Source organism: Terrapene carolina, unplaced genomic scaffold (genome assembly GCF_002925995.2).
Source record: "Terrapene carolina triunguis isolate 2854851 unplaced genomic scaffold, T_m_triunguis-2.0 Scaffold25, whole genome shotgun sequence".
Taxonomy (NCBI): Eukaryota; Metazoa; Chordata; order Testudines; family Emydidae; genus Terrapene; species Terrapene triunguis.
Window position 1 is genome coordinate 6,163,419 of NW_020664376.1, and position 22,426 is coordinate 6,185,844.

General features: G+C 41.0%; 1 protein-coding gene across 1 annotated transcript in view; it reads right to left on the bottom strand.

The window, feature by feature from the left end:
- The window catches only part of LOC113406331 (cAMP-dependent protein kinase catalytic subunit PRKX), a gene marked incomplete at its 5' end in the record, with an annotated part of 60,790 nt that overhangs the window by 6,225 nt on the left and 32,139 nt on the right, over window positions 1-22,426 (bottom strand). The window contains 2 exons of the mRNA XM_026650537.1: window positions 2,829-2,906; window positions 20,945-21,002. Of these exons, the coding sequence (XP_026506322.1) occupies window positions 2,829-2,906; window positions 20,945-21,002 (136 nt within the window). The remainder of the gene's footprint in view (window positions 1-2,828; window positions 2,907-20,944; window positions 21,003-22,426) is intronic.

The window sequence follows — 22,426 nt, forward strand, 5'->3', positions numbered from 1 at the left end:
TGGAGTGAGCAGGGTGTGGGGCCTCGGAGAAGTGGCAGGGCATGGGCAGGGCCTTGAAGATGGGGCGGGGCCAGGGTGTTCAGTTTTGTGCAAGTAGAGAAAGTTGGCAACCCTAACGATGGGCAGTAAACAAAAATTCACGGCCCGTGACCTGTCCATGACTTTTACTATATACCCCTGAGAAAAACCTGGAGGGCGGGGGGGCGGCTGAGGGGGGATACCGGGGGGATGCTGTGGGTGCGGCCGGGGGGGACGCTGCAGGTATCGGGGGAAGAGGGGGAGATGGGCGGCCCAGTATGCTCGGTACTGCTCCTCCCCTTTGGCTTTTTAGCTCCACTGGTCAGATTGGCAGGAAAAATGTAGTAGTCCTCTCCCAGGTGGCATCAGAATGAGATGCTTTTCATAATACACTATGCAGATCTGTGAATCTACTGTGTATTATTAACATAGCTGAAACCAATAACTTCCAGTCCCAGAATCAAGACAGGATGAAGAAACCTTCTTCCACGAGTCCCACCCCACAGATTTAATTTTATGGGTTCTTCGGAAGAAGCATGAATGGATTTCATTTAAGAGGTTCACAGACAAGAGCTTAGCATTTTGATTAAAGGCATAATGAACTACAAATTCCATTCGCCTCCCCTTCAACTTTTTTTTTTTCCTTTGTGATGATGGATGAAGGTGAGAAAGGAGTTGCTTGGATTCAGTTTTAGGTTGGGATTCTAAAAGGATCTTAAAAAAGTGTTATGGGAAAAGAGGAAACAGGATGATAAATACAGAAAAGGGAATTAATTGAGGCTGGGGATTTTTAAGGGGCCTAAGGGATTTAGGCACTCAACTCCCATTGTATTTCAATGGGTTATAGATGCCTAACTCCTTTAAGATCCTTTTAAAATCCTAGCCTCAATTTACTTTTCTATATTTATTATCCTGTTCCCTCTTCCCCAAACTACACATTTATAATTGATTTTCTTAGTAAAAGAACAACGCATACCAACAAAGCTTATATACCATGAGAAAATGATTCTCTGTATTCAGATTCTCAAATCAAAAATATTCAAGTGTAAGGTCTTACAAATTTTTATAGACTTTCCTTTGTCTCCAGAAGAACAGCTATGCATACGTTAACCCATCAAAAACACTGACGGCAGCTCTACATTAGAAACTTTTGCCAGTATATTAACATCAGTTAGGGAGTGTGATTTTTGGTGGCATTTTCATACTAGCAAGAGTCCTGGGGTAGACAGAGTTATATTGGTTTTTTTCAGTTAAGGATTACTTTACTCAGAGAACTGGTACAAGCTATACTGACAAAAGTACTTTTTTGCAAACATAAGCCGTGTCTACAGTAGGAGGGTTTGTGATATGGTTGCATCTTTTCTAGTGACAATAAGGTGTAGTGTCGAAGTTCACAGGAACTAATCATGCCTTATTTAGAACACCACAAACTTGGGATTCAGTATTTGAATAGCCCAAACGATGGGCTATTCGAAGAATATCAAGGCTGTTTGGACTTGAGGCTTTCCTCTCTAACATTCAGTGCGCTCATATATCTTTTATCTGGGTATCAATTGGCTTAATATAATAGGCAAGTAAATGTGTCCTTCTGTTAAAAGTATCTCAGTAGTACAGTTCTCATACAGATATGTTCAATTCTAAGTACTATATACTTTTTAAAACATATTCTCTTTCTGAATTGTGTCCCCAAATTCACAGTTTTGCTTGCCCAAATGTTCTAAAGCAGAGAATTTGAAAAATATGAGATGAATGCATATGGATAAAACATCTGAAGTTAAGCTTTAAGGGTTCTAACATAAAACAGCCACATATGGTTTCTCTTTAAACAACATCTACATGAAACAGAGCAAAAAATCGATAATCTCTTTGCTCTAAAGAAGTTTCAATGATTCCATCCAGAAATTCTATCTAGAAGTTTACTGCTTCACATACATACATACATACATACATATATACATAAGCAAGCAAGCAGAAATGTATCTGAGTAGCACTTGACTGACATTATGTGGTGGAATAAATCACATTACTAATAATTAAGTGGAATTGTACCACCTGGAACTTTTTTCTTTTTTAAAAGGAAAAGGAAGAAGTTTCACCTGCAAAATAACTTAAATTAGCATCTTCAAATATTGGTATCTTTTACATACATTTGCTCCTCTATACTGGCTGAATTTAGTGCTGCTGTATCTGTTAGAATTTTAATAAATTCATTTTCCCCCTAGATGCTTTAAATTTTATTTAAAGATTTCTCTGCACTGAAACTTAGCAGCGAGACTCAAACCCAGAATAAAATACCCTCTACCCCGATATAACGCTGTCCTCGGGCGCCAAAAAAATCTTACTGCATTATAGGTGAAACCGCGTTATATCGAACTTGCTTTGATCCGCTGGAGTGCGCAGCCTCACCCCCCGAGAGTGCTGCTTTACCGCGTTATATCTGAATTCATGTTATATTGGGTCGCATTATATCGGGGTAGAGGTGTTTTTCTAATTATTTTTGAAAAATAGCTATTAACTAGTTCTTGTGAAATGAGACATATGTATGTAATACAGGATATAATTTTCTGATTATTTAAGGGATTTTGTAATGTAAACCCACACCAATTTGGCATATGTTAAATATGGACTAGTGAAAAGCATATCTTTTTAAAGAATCAATATGCATCATATCACTATATATTTCAAATTATTCTGTAATAGATCTTAACTGAATACACATGCAACATTATACACCTATATAGTATCAGAAGAAATTTTGCATGGATGATTTTTGATTACCATAGCCTACATATGATTTTTGTACAAAATACCTTAAGTTTTCTTTGAGGTACAGCATCCCAGTCTATAGACCTGAACCACCGATGCCTTTTCACATCATCTGCTCCATTCTTTAAATAAAACCAAAAAACAAACAAAAGATTATAAGATAATGTGTATGCCATAAAACCTTAACCTATGTATTTCATTATAGCTGTTCTCTCGCCCCCCTCAAGTTCAAACTTTATATTAAAAAATTCACAGAAGCCCAGAAGTCATCCATAACCCTATAATATGAAGGGAAATATGAAAAACATTTCAAAGCTTTCACAAGGGCATTAAATAACCAGTGAGCATAAAAAATTAGATACTACACAAATTCACTCATTTATAATATAAGCAGCTATTTTATTTCTGAAAAGCTTTTAACTCTAGTTATACACCTTGGACAAGATTTCTCAGTGGCATGAAGGGCCAGTGCAAAGCCCTGTGGGCCACATAAGCCCCCAGCTTGGGCTGCAAAGGAAGGTGGTGAGGAATAGATGGAGTGGTGTCTATACCCACAGCAAGGGTCCTGGCCTGGCTCTGCATCGGGTATTAAGGTAGTCCAGAAAAGGGATGAGGGGATCTGCATTGACACAGATCCACTGGCACCCAAGATCTCAAACACGTTGTACAAGGACATGAGAGTGTGTGGAGCATCCCCATACCCAGGTTTGGGTTGAGGGGGTATATTCTCTCCAATATCCTCTCCCTCCTGGCACTTTACCACTTGTGAAAGGTGAACAGAGAAAAGTAAAGTAATGCTGCTAAAAAAAATCAGGTTGGATAAAAATCAATTTTTTTTTTTTTTGCTAAAATGCTTTTTGAGGAAAAAAACCTATCTAAAGATAGTTTTAATTAAGATACCTTTGAGCTATAATGTATCTCATCATGGAATAGGGATTATAAATTCTAATTCTATAGTATGAGACAGTATATTCATGTAATGTTTAAAAAAAGTTTTGTAAATGAATTCCAATAGTTCATGGATTAGGGACCCAATTTTAAGGGGTTCCACAGCCTACTGTATAGATTATTTAGATTATTTTTTCTATCTACCCAATGGGAGTCAGTGCTCAGTCTAGAAGATACCATCAGAGATGCTTAGTTTTGCAGTTCTCAAACTGTGGATTTTTGTCTCCAGAAGTAGCATGCTTGTTAACAGCAAACATGTTTTTAAATAAATAAACAAATATATAGAGGCGAGAAATAACAGACCTCAACTCTATTGTCCCTCTGCAAATTTGTGTACACAGAGTCAATCCCTTACCTCTCTCTAAAAGTGCAAAGTTTCAAAAAGTTCAATGAATAGAAGATTGTTGGGGCCAGAATAGATCTGGACAAGGAGAAGTCTGGAGATAAATGTGAGAAGCGAGGGACATATGCTTGTTTTGTTAAATTATTATATGTTTGCTGTTGAAGAAAAAAAAATCCAGAATACTTAACGTTGTAGTTTTAGTTAAATAAAACAATTTAAATGTCTGTCTGGTGATGTTCTCCTCCTAATACAGCATGGCAAGAAAATCCTCCAAATATTAATGATCAACCTGTTGAACTGGAGATATTTATGAAGTCATTGGGAGGTGAACTATCTGCTTCAATGACCATTGGTAAATGAAATAACCAAACATTCATCCATTTTCGGATATAGCTGTAAAGCTAATCTGAAAAGTTTTTAAAATAAATCACTTTTTAAAAATGTATAGTATGTACCTTATAAAAATGAAATCTACATCTATCTCTGAGTTGTGAAAAATATGTATTAAGGTTATAACAACCAACAAGAATGCACTTTTATGTAGAAAACCATGATTAAATCGAGTCTTCCTGATTACTGATTTAAATCAAAACCACCCGGAAAAAAAAAAAAGAAACCAATATTAAGAACTTTGAAAATATTTTTTTCAGATATACAGTATAGAGATAGCTATGCAAATGATTTTAATGAGGGGTATGTACTTCACCAACCAGCAATCCTAAAACTGTGGCCTGCTAACCCACTGGTGGTCTAATGATCTGATGGTCTATGGAGAGCTGTCTGGTCACATAGTGCCGGCTCTCATTTCCAGTTGCTAAACTGAAATAACGGCAGGTAAAAACACATTAAATACTGTCCTAATATGACTCTTCCCTACAGGCAATTGCAACATATGTTTTGTGACTGTGACCCAAAGGGGATATAATCCACAAGAAAATTATTCTAATAAATGCCTCACTATGGAAAAGTCAAAAACTAATTGCTGTGGGCATTAGTCTTCTTTATATTAGCACCTTGAGTTTCATGTAACTAGGGCAATTTCATTAGAGAGAGGTAAGAAAAAAAAAAATGTTAGCATATACCAAGGCAGAATTGTAGAAGAAAAGACAACAGGCTCACTAATGTGCAAGAGTACTAAATGAATATTTAAAAGTGTTGATTTTCCACTTTTTTTTTTAAATCCTTTAAGGTTTACACAGGAAGATGAGTTATTAGTGGAGCACAACCCTTAACACTTCTCTGTTTTTAGGTTTTGTCTCTAGCCATCTTCCTTTAACAGTAGTTTGCCCTAAACCCTGCAAAAGAAACACACACACCATTTTAAGGATAATGGTGAAATTAGTCCTAACTTAATTAACATACAGAACTAGAAAATAATCCTCAGTTCAGGCATTTCTTGCAAGCTAGGATTTGAGGGAACCATAAGAATCCACTCAACCAGACATGGAATCAAACCAGCGTGGGAGTGGCCCATCTCTTGAATGAAAGATCATTGTCACATGAAAGAAGCTCCATCATTCTCCAAATGTTGTATTTTTTTCTAAACTACATGGAAGAATCTTTGCTTGGCTCCTAACTGCACCAGAATTTGGACACCACAAGACCTCAAACACTGTTGGTCTAAATTTCAATCCGTTTATCTAAACTTCTTCCAAGAATTACCCACCACAGCAGGTTGCTTCTTTGACACTGCTGACCTTATACCAGTGACTCAACCTTTCCCGACTACTGTACCCCTTTCAAGAGTCTGATTTGTCTTGTGTACCCCCAAGTTTCACCTCACTTAAAAACTTACAAAATAAGAAATATTTTTTAAAAATGTCACAGAACACTTACTGAAAAATTGCTTACTTTCTCATTTTTACCATATAATTATAAATATTTATATTCCAATTCATTGTACTTAAATTTCAGTGTATAGTATATACAGCAGTATAAACAAATAATTGTCTATGAACTTTTAGTTAGTACTGACTTTGCTAGTGCTTTTTATGTAGCCTGTTGTAAAACTAGGCAAATACCTAGATGAGTTGACATACCCCTTGGAAGACCTCTACGTACCCCTAGGGGTAAATGTACCCCTGGTTGAGAACCACTACCTTATACCACTAACCAAACAATTCAAGCTGAAAGTGCATTTCCAAGACAAATATTCAAACATCAAAAGGAGCAAGTTATCCAGCCACAATTACACTGGGCAGTCATAACAAGCTTCATGCTTTTCTCCAGTGAAAACCTTGTTGAATCCATGAGGTCTCTTCCCATTGGACCATTAACCTATATTGCATCTAATCACAGGAACTGGGGGCTAGAGATCTGGGGAGGTACTTTGATTCCTGAGAAAGAAGGCTGGGGACCTGTGGTAGGAGAGATCTGCAAATCAGGTCCATCTTGGCCACAGAGGAGGCATGAGGATAGACCCAAGTCTCTCTCTTTTGGGGGGGGAGGGGGGAGAGTTCAGGGGAGGATATACACAGCTGCATGAGACCTGTGATCATAGGACTGAAAGGTATCTTGAGACAAGTCAGATGTGTTAAATAGCTGGTGCAAAGTCTTCGAGGTACATCATAGATGTAAAGCCTTAGGTAAGATGAGGGTTAAAAAAAATCCCTGGTGTTCATTAGAGAAGTAAAGATATCCATGGTTGGAAGCTGCATCTGGATATCAAAAAAACATCAGATGCCATACTCTGTGGAGTACCATGTTGTATGTCTGGAAGAGACTGACCTGCCTTACCTTTCTCAGAACTGAAGAGCTGTGTAGCCTGAAAGCTTCTCTCTTTCACTAAAAGAAGCTGGTCCAAAAAATACTTTATCTCACCCACCTTGTCTCGCTAATATCCTGGGACCAACACAGCTACAACAACACTGCAATTAACACCTCAGGTAAGGCAAACAGGGTCTTTCCAACAGCTCTTGCCTTTAGGTGAGAGCACTACCCTGATCTCTTCTGCTCTCCACAGGGACTTCAATAAACCAGACAATTATTGTCACAACATACTTCATATCAGACAGAGACATCCCCTTAATGACAATTGAGGGCTGAGCCCATGACATGAAGGATACCAGGAGGGGGGGCCAGTGGAGGGGAGGAGAGGATAATTATCAGTGAAGTTCCAGGTTTGCTCAGCTCCAATGTGCATGAAAAGCGGCTAGGGGCTCTGTCCTAGAAAAGGAGCTCAGGAATTCACCTCAAGGGGAAAAAAAGACAAAGTAATGAGCCTGAAACAACTGGACTGATTACTTACACCTTTACTTAGAGGAAGTAAACTGACCCTCTCCCAAGGTCAGTAGAGAAACAGACAGATTAATGAAGCTCTGTATGTGGTCAGCGAGCATTTGACTCAGTTAACAGTTAGTTCTAGGTTCTGAAACAAGTCTAAGATCTACAAGCTGCACAATAGTATTGGGAAGGGAAATTTAATGAACTAAAAAGGTGTAAAAGTAAGGAATGACTGATCTCCTGGTTCCAGAGAGGGCTGAGATTTGTCCTCTTTGTATTTTTCCTCTGGTCATCTAGTACAGAGGCAGATTTAAACAATAGGTTACATACGACAGTTAGCAGTTCTACAGTTTCATAGCTAAGTTCCTTCAGAACTCTTGGGTGAACATCTGGTCCTCATGACTTATTTCTCTTTAATTTATCAAATTGCTCCAAAACCTCATCTATGACACCTCAATCTGGGACCATTCTTCATATCTAGAAAGAATGACTCAGGTATGGGAATCTCCCTCACATCCTCTTCTTTGCAATGCCCTTGTCTTCCTTAAGTGCTCCTTTAGCAATTTGTTCATCCAGAGGCCCACTGATTGTTTGGCAGGCTTCCTGCTTCTGATGTACTTTTTTTTTTTTTTTTTTTTGCACTTCTGTGTTTTTTTGCTAGTTGCTCTTCAATTTCTTTTTTAGTCTGTCAAAAGGAGACAAAACTAAAATCTTCCACTGCTTAACTTTCCCTATGAACACCCAAAGAGTCATCCAGTTTCTGTAGCTAGAATTTGACACATCTGTAATGGAAACTGGTTGGTGTACATCCATGTGACCTGATACTGCAATAACCATTTCTGAAAAGTGAAACTACATAATTTTGCAGTAAGGAGCATTAGTGAGATTTCCATCATACTGTGCAAAAAAACAGAACATTTCTCTTTCCCCAGTTACTATAGCAATTCTACCACACTTGATCTTCACTGCTAGCACTGAGAAACTGTGGTAACCTTATACTATATCCAAAGCTTCTCAATTTCACAGTTCAGTACTGTTCGAACTGTAATTTGTGACGTTTATGAAAATGCACTGAACGTCAGATGTACTTTATATCCTAATAAAGAAAATGATTGTAATTGTCTTGCCCATGACTAATTTTACTTGGCCCAATCTCAGTACTCACTCACATGCTTATGCCCAGCAATGGCTAAAGCAGAGATTTAGTGCTGACAGCAACAAACTGTCAGTTTTAAGTGTCTGGCCTTATAAATGTATACATTTTACATCAATTAAGCTAGAATTCTAATAGATCTTTGCATCTGCGGTTTCAAACCTTCATACTTTCTCCAACACCGATAAATTATACTTAAATGCAAATATATGGCATTATTTCTTACACGTACACATTGGCACCAAAGAGATTTCTAGCCTACTTCATATGCTGGACATGAAAACTAAGCCTATAAATATATAGTACATAATGGACTTAACAGTTGTCTTCATTCCTCCCTGAAGGCTAAAAGGAATGAAATGTTCCAAAATGTTTTTAGCACTAACTACTTCCATCTTCTGCTATGAAAACAAAATCTTATTTTAGGTTTTCAAGACATCTTATATTGGATATGCTTACTTCCCTAAGTATTACCTTCCACTTGGCCATTCCCACTGCTACCCTCAGCTCAAGTGCTCTATCAGATCAGTCCCTCAGGTCTCAATAGATGTCCTGATTTGTTTCTATGTACAGCTTTTACTTGCAGATATGTCTCTATTTTTATTTTTTCTGTATAACTTTCTTAATTGATCACATTGCTAAATAATTTACTTCTTGGGAAATATGGTGCCAAACAGGGCTTGAACTATAGTTAACTTACAAGCATTACTTCAGTTTTGAAGCCCTAGCATACTGCTCTTTATTAGTCTTACTTGATGTCATGCTAGGCCTCTATGGCTTTTTACGCTAAAAGATTGTACTGTGCATAAAAGGCAATACGTGCCATGTACAACAGTGTTGTTTTGTTAATACACTTGCACAGATGTCCATCATTTCCCATAAACAGTTGGAAACCAGGTGGTCGATTTTCTAATGTAAATTGGAGACTTTTGATTTAGAAAATAATTGCTCTTAAAATGACCTTTTAAAATGTTTTTAGAGCTGCATTTCTCAAGCTTTTAATGTGTTATATTCTAGATACATAAAATTATTACTCTTTCCTGTAAATAGACTTTTTATTACAGATTAACTCTTTTGGTTGTGTGTCACTTTCTCTCTTTAGAACAGTAGTTTGTTTTTGCACAGATTTAATTTTCTTTTTAAGTAAATGTCATGAGCAATAAGTATGGGGAAAAAAAACTAGCTTCTCTCTATCTTGGAACTGATCCAGCAAAACATGGATCTGTATGCTTAACTTTAAGCTTCTGAGTAGTCCCACAAATGTGGATTTGGGATTGGTACTGTGAGCTGATAAAATTATTTAAATGGGACTATTTACACATAAGAAGTTAAGCACAGGCTTAAGTGCTTTTCTGGATCAGAGCCTTTTACAAAAGAACAGTTATTTACCCTAAAGTAACTGTGGTTCTTTGAGATGTTCTAGTCAGTGTGGATTCCACTGTAGGTGATTGATAACTAGCATCCTCCCTGGACAAGGTCAGTGAGGAATTGCAGCAGGATTAGTCAATTGACTATTGAAGTCCTGCTGTCCTGACCTTGGCATCAGATCTAGCGCGCACATCAAGCGCATAAAATTTGACAAGTGTCTGTGGGTTTGTTCCACATTGCTACTTTGCAAATCTTAGACAGTGGCACATTTCTGAAGCAGGCCAAAGATGGTGCCTGTGCCCTACTAGAGTATGCTTTCATGTTCAGAAGAAGATGCTTATCATCTAATTGATAACAAGTGAAGATACATTAATTGATCCCCCTAGAAATTAGCTTCAATGAGCTTGCTTCATAGAGCCACATGTAGCCACAAAAAGGCTGGGGAAAAGGTTTAAAAGGTTTGGTCCTGTCAAGATAATAGATAAAGGCTCTAGAAATATTCAAAATATGTAGCTTCTTCTCTCCTGCCATCAAATATGGTACAGGAAGAAAACTGGTAGGTTAATAAACTGATGTAGGCGAAACTCCAGGACCACCTTTGGAATGAACTTAGAACTCAGAACCACCTTGCTCTTGGGAGTACTCTCACTCAGATGTTCTCGTATATAGCTGACATGACTAAGGAGCCTAGGTTACAGTGAATACAGAAGTACTCAAATCCCATTGGTGGTACTTGGTACCTTTTCTCAAGCTGTTGTACAGTAGGCGTTATCATGGCTGGAGTCTACCATAGGATCTTAGCTGGGTTCCTCACTTATGGGAGTGATCCTGGCTGAACCTGAAGCTGACCAAATATCAAACAACTTGTGGGATTTTTCAAGATATAACTGATGTCTCTCTCTCCACAGACTCAGCAATCCTCACAAGGAGCTCCTGGAATGATTTAAAGCCATCAGGTGCCAGTGAAGGTGCCAAACTTTTTGCTTCACCAAGAAACAAAGACCAGAGGTCCTCTGGTTATGTTACAGGGTGCTCGCATTGCCTGGCTCTGGTTCTGGATCCTCTTGGTAGTCTGGCATAGGTGGTTTAGCCAGTGACCTTGAGGAGAAGATTTTCTATTCAAAGATTGATGCTCTCATGACATTAAGAAGAGGAGGTTACTTACCTGTAACTGGAGGCTTGAGATGTGTGGTTCCTATCTGTATTCCACTAAGGGTTTATGCATGGTCACCATGCATCCAGAGCTGGAGATTTTGAAAGTAGTAGCGCCCTTGCTTAGATTAATGGTTTTGTCTGAGGTGATAAAGGGCTGGGTGAACTGGCTGTGTCTCCAATTCCTTCACCACAAATCCAACAGACCTACAGTAGAGGGGAGGGAGGGCAGAAAGTCGAATATAGATAGGGACCATACAGCTCGAAGAACCTGCAGTTACAGGTAAGTAACTTCCTCCTCTTCTTTGAGCGACGGTCCCTATGGTATTCCACTGAGGGTGATTAACAAACAGTACCTAAACCGGAGGAGGATGCGAGGATGAAGACGGAATGGTTGAGTGGAGGACAGCTCCGCTGCCGACTCCTGCACCAAGGCGTAATGCATAGCAAATGGATGTGCTCAACTCCATGTGGCCACTCTACATATGTCCCAGAAAGGCACATCATGGTTAAAGTCAGGGCTCTAGTAGAGGGTGGAGGCAGTCCCGATATCTCTGTAGAGACTGCCTGACCTCTAAATTTTTTCAGCTATTGCAACAGTCTAGGAGATTTACTGGTCTTTCCTTGGTCTAGAAGGCCAAGGCCCAACCGACATTGAGAGAATGGAGTCGTTATTCCTCTTCTGAGGCATGCGGGCTTCAGAAAGAAAGCAGGTAAGTGAATGGGCTGATTGAGAAGACTGGAAGACGACCTTTGGCAAAAATTTCAGATGCAGGTGCAGAGAGACTATCTTTATGGAAAGTGGTGAAAGGAGGGTTAGCCATCATGGTCCCAAGTTCACCTACCCTTCTCGACGAAGTAATAGTCACAAGGAAGGCAACTTTCATGGAAAGGAGAAACATGGAGCATGAAGCCAGTCGATTGAATGGCAGTTTCGTTAGTACTAGGAGAATTAGGTTGAGGTTCCACCAGGGCACAGTGCGTTGAATGGGTGGGAAGGTTCTGATGAGGCCTTTCAAAACCCAGCAGTCAGTGGTGTCTAAAGATAGAATGTCCTTCCACTGAGGGGAAGGAGAGGAAGGAGAGTGGGGAAGGCGCTAATCGCTGCCAGGTGTACTTTGAGAGAGTTGAGGGCAAGACCCGATGCCCTCAAAGACAGGAGGGAGTCTAAAAGGAGGGGAATCTCCACTGCTTCTGGGGAAAGCCCCTTCTGTTAGGCCCAGGAAGCGAAGCATTTTCACTTGTCCTGGTAGGAATGCCTAGTGGACTCTTTCTTGCTGCTCAAAAGGATGTTTTGCACGTCTGACCAACATGCCCATTCTAGAGAGGATGCCTCTGTGCACAGAGTGGTGGACTTTGTGCCCCCATTTATTGATGCAATAAACAGTGATGGTGTTGTCCAACAGAAGGACATGATGGGGCCTGATGGATGGAAGAAATGCTTGGCATGTCCTCCTTATCACACTCTGAGTTCCAGAATGTTGATGTGCATCCTGGATTCCCGAGGAGTCAGTGGTCCCTGTGTCATGTGGTCTCCAATGCATGGTCCCCTCCTATGAGGGACGTGTCAGTGATGATAGTCCTGTTCAAGGAGGAAGAGAAAAAGGACTCCCACACAAAGCCACTGTAGGTTTGTCCACCACTGGAGGGAAGATAGTACCATGAGGGAACTGTCAGCATAAGATCCATGGTGTGGCGCCTGGGTAAGTAAACTCTCTGAAGCCACATCTGGAGGTGAGTGGAGGCAGTGATGTATGTACATGAGTCCACATGACCAAGGAGGGATAGGCAGGTCTTGGCAAAGACAGAAGGACTGCTGACTATGCAGGCTATGATTTCCTGCAAAGTCTGGAACCTGACTCAGAGGGAAGAAAGGAGTCCAAGCAACTTGGGGGCTAAAAGCTGAGCTTCATCTCGGACCGCACCACTAGGAGCCAGTCATCAAGATAGGGGAATACAAGGATCCCATAATCCTTGAGGTAGGCTGCTACGATGGAGAAAGCCTTGGTAAAGACTCTGGGAGCAGTGGTGAGTCCAAACAGCAGGAATCTGTACTGAAAATGCTACGGGCCAATTGTGTACCACAGGAACCATCTGTGGGCCAGATTGATGTCTATGTGAAAATAAGCTTCCTGAATATCAGGAGTTGTAAACTACATGCCTTCTTCTAATGATAGGATGTTCGCGGCTAACATCACCATACAAAAATTGGATTTACAGATGAAGCAACTTAGATGGAGGTCCAGAATTGGTCTCCATTCGCCTTTCTTTTTGGGTATCAGGAATTAAGTTGAATAAAACCCCATCCCTCGATATTCCAGAGGAACCCACTGTGACAGTTCCTCCCATAAGGCTCTATGGAAATATGCTTAGAATGTGTTTTATGCTACATATGCCATGTAACATATCTCCGTAAAGGTTATGATCTACTGAATGTATTAATCCTATTTGCATGCATGTATCATTTTTGTATTCGACTTTATGAATGTTGGCTGTGTACTGGCTTGATTTCAAAATAACCTTAGTAGAGCATTTGGTCAGTTCCTGGAGAAAGGAATGTTGAAATTAAGTACCTAATCAAGAAACACTTAAAGGACAATGGATCTTGGAATGCTCCAATCCACATAAGAAGTCTACTTGAGGATGTTCAAGGTGAACAATGAATGCTACCTGTAAAAACTGAGTCATGCATGGACATGTGACTTGCCCAGGTGACTGCTAAACTCCAACTTGGAGCTGGACTTTGCATAGGAGTGAGGAGGGGAGTCTCCACCCACAAGAGAGAGTCTATTTAAACCCATGGGAGTCCCCTCCATTTGGTCTTCAGCTGGCTAAAAAGGGAGCCTCTCCACCCCTCCCCCCCCCGGATACTTGGAAGAAACTAGAACAAAGGGATGTGATTGATTGCTGGATCCAGGCTAAAAGGAGATTAGTCTGTAAAAGGGAGCATTCTGGAACTGGTGAGGATCTTATCTGTATTCAGTTTGATTAGACATAGATTTGCACATTTTATTTTATTTTGCTTGGTGACTTACTTGATTCTGTCTGTTACTACTTGGAACCACTTAAATTCTACTTTCTGTATTTAATAACATCACTTTTTACTTCTTAATTAACTCAGAGTATGTAGTAATACCTGGGGGAGGAAACAATTGTGCATATCTCTCTATCAGTGTTATAGAGGGCGAACAATTTATGAGTTTACCCTGCATAAGCTTTATACAGGGTAAAACGGATTTATTTGGGTTTAGACCCCTTTGGGAGTTGGGCATCTGAGTGCTAAAGACAAGTACACTTCTGTGAGCTGTTTTCAGGTAAATCTGCAGCTTTGGGGCAAGTAATTCAGACCCTGGGTCTTTGTTGGAGCAGATGGGAGTGTCTGGCTCAGCAAGACAGGGTGCTGGAGTCCTGAGCTGGCAGGGAAAACAGGAGCAGAGGTAGTCTTGGCACATCAGGTGGCAGCTCCCAGGGGGTTTCTGTGATCCAACCCGTCACACCCACTCTGTTGCCCCTTTTTGTAGTAAAGAGTCCACCTCTATGGCAAGCATGCTGTCATGAGACTGGTCCCTGAGGAGAGATTGGGCTCTGGATGAGGCAGAGTGATGAACTAGATCATATAGCTATGGTGGATAACATTTCGTAACCACTTGCTCATTATTATTGCACTCTAAGTTGGTATGAAGAGTGTCAGATGACCCCCCAAAGGAGGTGAGGTGGTTGTATGGTTGCAGCTCAGGTGGTTGACAGCTCTAGAGTGCCTCAGAAATCTCTCTTCTGTGGGGGGTTGTAACTGGAAGGAGGAAGGTTGCGAGGACGGGCCCCACGGATGAAATCTTTGAGTCTTTTGATGCTTCCTTGATAGCTCGTAAGGCCTCTGATGGAAAAATTGGGAAGTTGTTTAATGCTGTGGGGGCAGTGGGTGGTGGAATTTACGCTTTGGCGCAGGTGTGCCCAAGGAACAAAGTATAGCTCAAATCCTTGATGCCATGGAAGGAGTCATCCATCTTCTGGTTGAAAAGATGTGATGCAACGAAAGAGAGGTCTTTGATAGCGTTTTGTACCTCCCTGGAAAAACCAGAAGAATGGAGCCACAACTCCCTCATGATGACTATGCCTGTGGCCATAGGACGCGATGAAGTATCTGTTGTGTCCATCGCTGAATTAAGCAATGTTCTTGCTACTAACTTCCCCTCCTGCATTATTGCTTAAAAGCAGGCCCAGTCTTATTGTGGCAGTTTTTCAGCAACGTCCTCCAATTGGCTGTAAGAGGAAATCGTATTTGGCAAATAATGCCTGATAATTCAAGATCCTGAATTTAAGGCTGCCTGAGAAGACCTTGTGGCCCAAAAGGTCCAACCGCTTACCTTCCCTGTCAGATGGGGTGGAGCGTGGATGCTTCTGCCTAGCCCTTTCAGTCTCTGCCTGGACCACAAGTGTATTGGGGGGATGGGGAGGGTGAGAAAAGAAACTCAGACCCCTTGGCCAGTACTTAGAAGCATTTCTCTGCCGCTGCGTGCATGTGGCCGGCATATACCAAACAGTTCTATCTGGCTCAAATATGGCATCATTGATTGGTAGAGCAACTCTACTTGGCACAAATCAGTGAAATATGTCCAGCAGCTTATGTTGAGCGTCTTAGATCTCCTCCAGCAGAATGTGTAGCTCTTCCCGCAACTCTGCCCAGAAGATACTGGAATTGGCGATAATCATCAGGAGATTGGGGGAGATGCTGAAGCCACTGCTATCAGGTGAGGACAATTGGAATCTCTCCTGCTACAGTGGCACCATTGGAACTGGACTGAACTCATCTCCTTCCACCATCGGTTCCGAGCATCTACTGGAAGGTGCTGAGGCATTGAAATAGGTGATATTTCTTTTATGGAACGGATGGGTTCTGAGGGTGGATACTGGGGCAAGGATACCCAATAGGGCCAGCATGATGGATCCAGAAGGTGTTGTGGTGGGTCCCACAGTTGAGGAAACCAGTGACTCCCTGGTGGCAGGAGTGGAGGATACTGGATGATATAGAAGGTCTTTGTTGGTACTCATTGTGGCAGGAAGGGATGGATGGCTCCTGTCCCTTGTCAGATTTAGCCGAAGACAAAAATTCAGAGCTCAGTTCCATCAGCGGTACCATTGGAAGCGTGTCTGCTGCTGCTGGAGCAGGGGGCGAAGGGTGCCTCAGCTGCGGCACACCCTGTGCAGGAAATAACGTTTTCCTGGAAGTAGAGGGTCTCAGAAGGTGTCTCAACTCTCCCAGAGTAAACACTTCCTGGGGCTCTGGCCTTTTTCTCGACCTCTCTGGAGCCAAAGGTACCCTCTCCTCAGCAGTGGTCTTCCTCAAAACAGATGGCTCTCAAGCTCAGACAGATGCCAGTGTTGATGGTGCATGTGGGTCAGTATCCAGTACCAACAGATCCGTGGTTTCTGTGGTCTCTTTTCATGCTTGTGTGCTTTAGGGCATGCTGGTTCCCCATGACTGGAACTTGTGGAAGAAGCCTCTCCTTTGTTAAGTCTTGGAAGAAACGTACTGCCATACTTATGTGCATGTTTCCTTGCCTCTCGACTAGGTCCTGGTGCAGGGTCCATAGTGATAGTACTGCCCGTGCTGGACTCTGTAGCTGGAGGCATACTCCTGGCTGCTGCAAGCCGATGTAAGGGGCGGGAGGGAGGGTTGCCTGGCCTGGGTCCAAATGAAGTGTCATGGCAACTTCCATGAGATACTTCCAGAGGCAGAGAGCTTGGCCTTCTTGGATACAGCTGGGGAAGGACTGGCAGATACTGCACCTAGATGAAATGTGGGCTTCTCCCAAGCAGTAGAGGCAGTGTTGATGTTTGTCGCTGACCAAGAAGGAACGCAGGAAGGAGGTGCAGATTTAGAGCTTGGGATTTTGGCACAGTCCAATATCCGCATGTGAGTATGGGGGCGTGTTTACATGGAAGACACCCCCCACCCCAAGGAACTCAATTCTACTCCTAAAACTAGTAAACTACAAAACTACTATATAAACAGTAAAATCAGTAAAATACTCTAAGCTAATTAAGTACAACTATATTTAAAAGTGCGTCACACACGAGAGGACACTAATAATTCCGACCTAGACCATGCAGTGATGAGAAGGAACTGGTGCCACAGTCTGTCTTCTCTGCCCTTTATCACTTCGTATGAAACCATGAGGCGAGCCAAGGGCACTTGCACTGACCAACAGACACTATTACTTTCAAGATCTCCGGTTCTGGACGCACGGTGCGCATGCGTAAACCCTCAGTGGAATACAATAGGGAGCATCGTTTGAAGAAGCAGACTTCATATGCAGAAGGATATGGCTCTCTTGGTACTGGGGGGGGTCTATTGTGGTATCAGAAGGTTGTTCTGCATTGATGACAGCCCCAGTTCTCCCCTGGATTCATCTTCCATGACAGGCGTCAATGTTAAGGGGCACATCACCAGAATTGGGCTAGCTGCTGGAAAGGTCCTTTCTGCTGCAGGCTGATCCTTCTCTCAGTCCTTATTATCATCAAGGGCCTGGTGGATTTATCTACAGAGACTTTACGTAGTTTTTCCTTATAGGAAGACACTTAGCTCCTCCCAGAATCTCTGGCACTGTGTTCAGAGTGGCCTCTCTTAGTGCTGGACTTCGACACCAGAGGTGTTGGTATGGCTTTGATAGCAAAGATGTTGGGGTTGGCTTTGGTACCAAGGGCCTCTGGGTTAGGTATTAATACAACCACCATCTTCTTGGTACTGAACTTCAGTGTTTTTTTTCTGCTAGATGGGGCATGGATGATTTTGGCTTGTCCAGTAGCAGAACTCTAGACCTTGTCTCATCAAGATTTGATGAGACCTTCATGAATTTTTGCAAAAGACAGAACTTCCACCTCATATATCATGACTTACTTTCCTAAGCAGAGAACAATAGGCACACTGAATTTCTGCTTGGTATATGCGACTTCTAGGTAGAAGAGACACCTGTTGTGTTAATCTTAAAGGGATTTACTCATCACAGGATGGATAAAGATTCAGGCCCACAGGCTTTGAGTCTGCAACTCTAAGGTACCCTGTGCAGAGAGGGAGGTATTGGTCACTACTCAGTCCAGATGGGCAGAGATGATGACTGCAATTGTAAGTCAAGATAATTGAAGTTCTGAAGGTTTTTAAAAGACCTGTAGAAGGTTTAGCCAAAGCTAAATGGCAGCAGATCAGACATTCACTAGGTTCTGCCTCACTGCCATGTGAGGTAAGGGGAACTGAGACCACCCTACCCTTTACACACCCTCATATAATCCCACAGGGTGCAAGTGCGACCCCAGATACTGCTACTTAAAATAATTCCATCTTGTGCCCGAGGCCCATGTGCACCTACAGTAGCATGCAGACTGGCACATACTAGAAAAGCCTTTTATACTGATGCCTAAGAAACATAATGCAAAGTTAAACAGTACTAGTAATCAGAATTCCAAACAATTTTAATGTCTAATTTTCCAATTTCTAACCCAGTTTCTTCACATCCATCATTTTCAATGTTGCACTTTTATTTCTCTTCAGTTACTCTCCCACATTAACATTTTATAAATGCCTTAAAAACAAACACAAAAATGCTAGATTGCTATGGCAATCTCTTACATTTACAGTAAAATGCTTAACTATAAACTTAATATTGCTTCAGAATAAGCAAGTACCACACAGACATGGCAATGATTGGAGAGAAAAAGCTGCTGCACCATTGTTTAAATCCCTCAATTACACCTTAATTTGTAAGCCAAGTCTAAAGTTTTTTGTGACTATATAGCCACAAAATAGATTTAGGTGGGATCCATATGCTGCTAGCTTCTATATTACAATCTAGATGGAAGATATGGCTGAATGTGTTCATATGGTTAGGGGAAATTACTCTAACATTTTAAATGAGACTGATTTTTGTATACAACAGTATACTTATTCCTTATTATTTCTTTTTGGGACATTGTCTGCTCTGTGCTATACAAGTGATAAGCAAAATGTGGATACTAATATTACCCTTTTCTATAAAGTTGATATAATGTAATGTGACAGAATCTGACCTTTATGTTGACTGATATTTAAACTGAAATCAATGGGAACACATGTCACATGGTGAATAAGGGTAAACATAAGAATGACCATACTAGGTCAGACTAGAGGTACATCTAGCCCAGTAGCCTGTCTTCCAATAGTGGCCAATGCAAGGTGCTTCAGAGGGAATGAACAGAACAGGTAATCGTCAAGTGATTCATCCCTCGTTGCCCATTCTCAGCTTCTGACAAACAGAGGCTAGGGACACCATCCCTACCCATCCTGGCTAATAGCCATTGATGGACCTATCCTCCATGAATCTTAAAAAAAAAACAACAACAAAAAAAACAAAAAAACCCTGTTGTAGTCTTGGCCTTCACTATATCCCTGGCAAAGAGTTCCACAAGTTGACTGTGCGTGTATGAATAAATACTTTATTTTGTTTGTTTTAAACCTGCTGCCTATTAATTTCATTTGGTGACCCCTAGTTCTTGTGTTATGAGAAAGAGTAAATAACACTTTATTTACTTTCTCCACATCAGTCATAATTTTAGAGACCTCTATTATATCCCCACTTAGTCATCTCTTTTCCAAGTTGATAAGTCCCAGTCCTATTAATCTCTCCTCATATAGAAGCTGTTCCATGCCCCTAATATTTTTATTGCCCTTTTCTGAACCTTTTCCAATTCTAGTATATGTTTTTTGAGACGGGACGACCACATCTGCACGCAGTATTCAAAATGTGGGCATACCATGGATTTATATAGAGGCAATATGAAGAAAATGGGCAGAAGAATCTTTCCTTTTGAAAAGAGGGATCCACACCCATGATGAGATTTAGAATAGTAGAAAAATGGTAACAAAGGACATCTTATTGGACATCTATATGCTTGGATGTTGCTGGTTACCTAGGGGGGCAGCTGACAGTACACATTTAAATCTACAGGAATTTCTAGGATGCTCACATCTCAATATCTGATTTTTATTCCACTTAAACACGAAACAGGATATGAAATTATTAGGATCACACCTTGATGTTATTTTCTATCGTTGTTCTATATTTAGAGGGTATGCTGTACAACGTGTACATAAACATACACACACACCTCTCTTCTTCAGAAAAGCTGCACATTTACCTCCTTATGGACATGGTATTACATTAATTCCACAACAGAATGGTGACAAGTAGGGGATCTGGGATCTACTGCTTGTGAATTATCACTGTAACAAGAATGCTGATACCATTTCCTTTGACTGTGGGGGTGCCACAACATTACAGGAGAATCCATTTAAACTGAAAAAACAAAACAAAACAAAAAACACTTTCCAAATGAAGCCAATTTAGTATTTGGTACCTTCGCCTGCAAAGAAAACATCTTTTTAACATGTAATAGTTGTAGTAATTTTCCAAATTTTAGTAACATTAAAACAAAACAGCTTGAAAATATTTTAACACTCAGTCATTTGCACGCTTACACATACAGTTGCAGGATGAGGTTGTTCCGCGGGGGGGGGAGGTGGGGGATGGGGGGGGAAAATCATTAAAACTGGCCAAGGAAATAGAATTTCAGAGGGAAGCAGAGGAAAGGAGTGCATCTGGACAAAGTGCTAGATGGCAGCCCATTGCAGTAGATCACCTCATCACATACATACACCTCCCCCGCTTCTTTCTCACTAATATTTTCTCTTTTGCTTACATTAAACTGAAAGTATGGTGCAATTATATATTCAACACCAGTAACCGCAATTAAATGTAACAGAGGTACTCTTGTAAAGTTTAAGACAAAAATCAATTACAGCATTCATCCAACATTCAGAACACAAAAACATAACTTAATATTTTTCATATGCTAATTCAGATGTTCAGTACTAAGTAACACAACAGAAGCACAAGTGGATCTCAAAATTCACGTGTACATTTAAAAACATATTTAACACTAACCTTCATATTTCCCAATCGCCTTGTCCTGTCAACCACTAGAAGCTTCTTAATAAGGTCCCTGTAACAGAGGAAACATTTGTCATTGTTTTATTTCATTAGGATATGCATACTACAGACCACTGAAGCACTTTTATTTTACCAGCATAAACATTGTGTGTGTTTTAACAATTCACGTTTTCCCTATTTCAGAACGTCTTACATTCAAAGGGTTCAAGACTGATATGAAAACAGGTAACCTGTCTCAGAGGAACAGAGGTGAATCTCTCTATAGAGTGTAGTTTCTTAAGAAAAGATTTGGGATACAAGTTTCTTGCCTGAAATGTCTAACCTTCCCCTTTGCATTTTGTTAGGCATTCCAAATCTCAAGTCAAAACTGAACTTCCTTCAGAGCGTGGTTTTAGACTAGACCTTATAGCAAATTAAAAAAGTTATATTTTTCAATCGTTCGGTTTTAGCCAAGAATATATTGAATTCTACCTCAGTTAAAAATAGAGAAAATGTGGAACAGCAAGTTCTCTGTTTAAAATATAGTGGGGACTAGCTTGCATTCAGAAGTCCTCTGTAGAAAATGAAATGTATACTTTGAGACTAATGTTGTTTTATGAGCTTTGCATAAAGCTAAATTCAACTTTTTAAAAGCTGAGACAACACTTAGAAAAATCAAAAGTATTATGTAAATACATTTGTAAGTACTATGTTAACAACAAAATCAAGGATCACATTTTGTTTTGTTATTCCAGTGTAAATCCAGAATAACTCCATTAAGGCCTGGTCTACACAAGTTTCAGAGTAGCAGCCGTGTTAGTCTGTATCCGCAAAAATAACAGGAGTACTTGTGGCACCTTAGAGACTAACAAATTTATTAGAGCATAAGCTTTCGTGGGCTACAACCCACTTCACAAATGGTCTACACAAATCATCTTACGTTGACCTAACTACAACCTTGTCCTGCCAATATAAGTGCCCTACTAAACCAACATAACTATTCCACCTCCATGAGAGGTGCATGGCTTATGTTGGCGTAGTTAAGGAGATGCCGTCTTACATCTTCTGTTGGCTGTCTTAATTTCACGACTCTGTGCTGGAGCTGTGAAATGGACAAGAAAGCCAGGCATCTAAAATCCGGCTGTCCCTAGGTAACTGCTCCCAGCCAGGCTGCTGCCCGGAGCTTCTTCTCTTTGGGAGGTGAGGAGCTCAGAAGGCTGCCCCCCACTCCCAGCCAGTAGCGGGGCACCAAAAGCTGGGGGTGAGGCGGAAGGGAGCTGTGCTCCCAGCAGGGAGCGGCATGGAGGGCTCAGCACCTCAGACAGTGGAAGCGCTCCTGGTGAGCACGTGCACTACCAACAGAAGGTGGGTAGTAATTACTGCGGTGGCTGTAAGTCGACCTAACATAGGTTGACTTAGGGCATGTCTACACTGGAGCCCTAAGGCAGTGAAATTACCCTGGATATACACAGGTATTACAGAGAAATCAGCAACAAA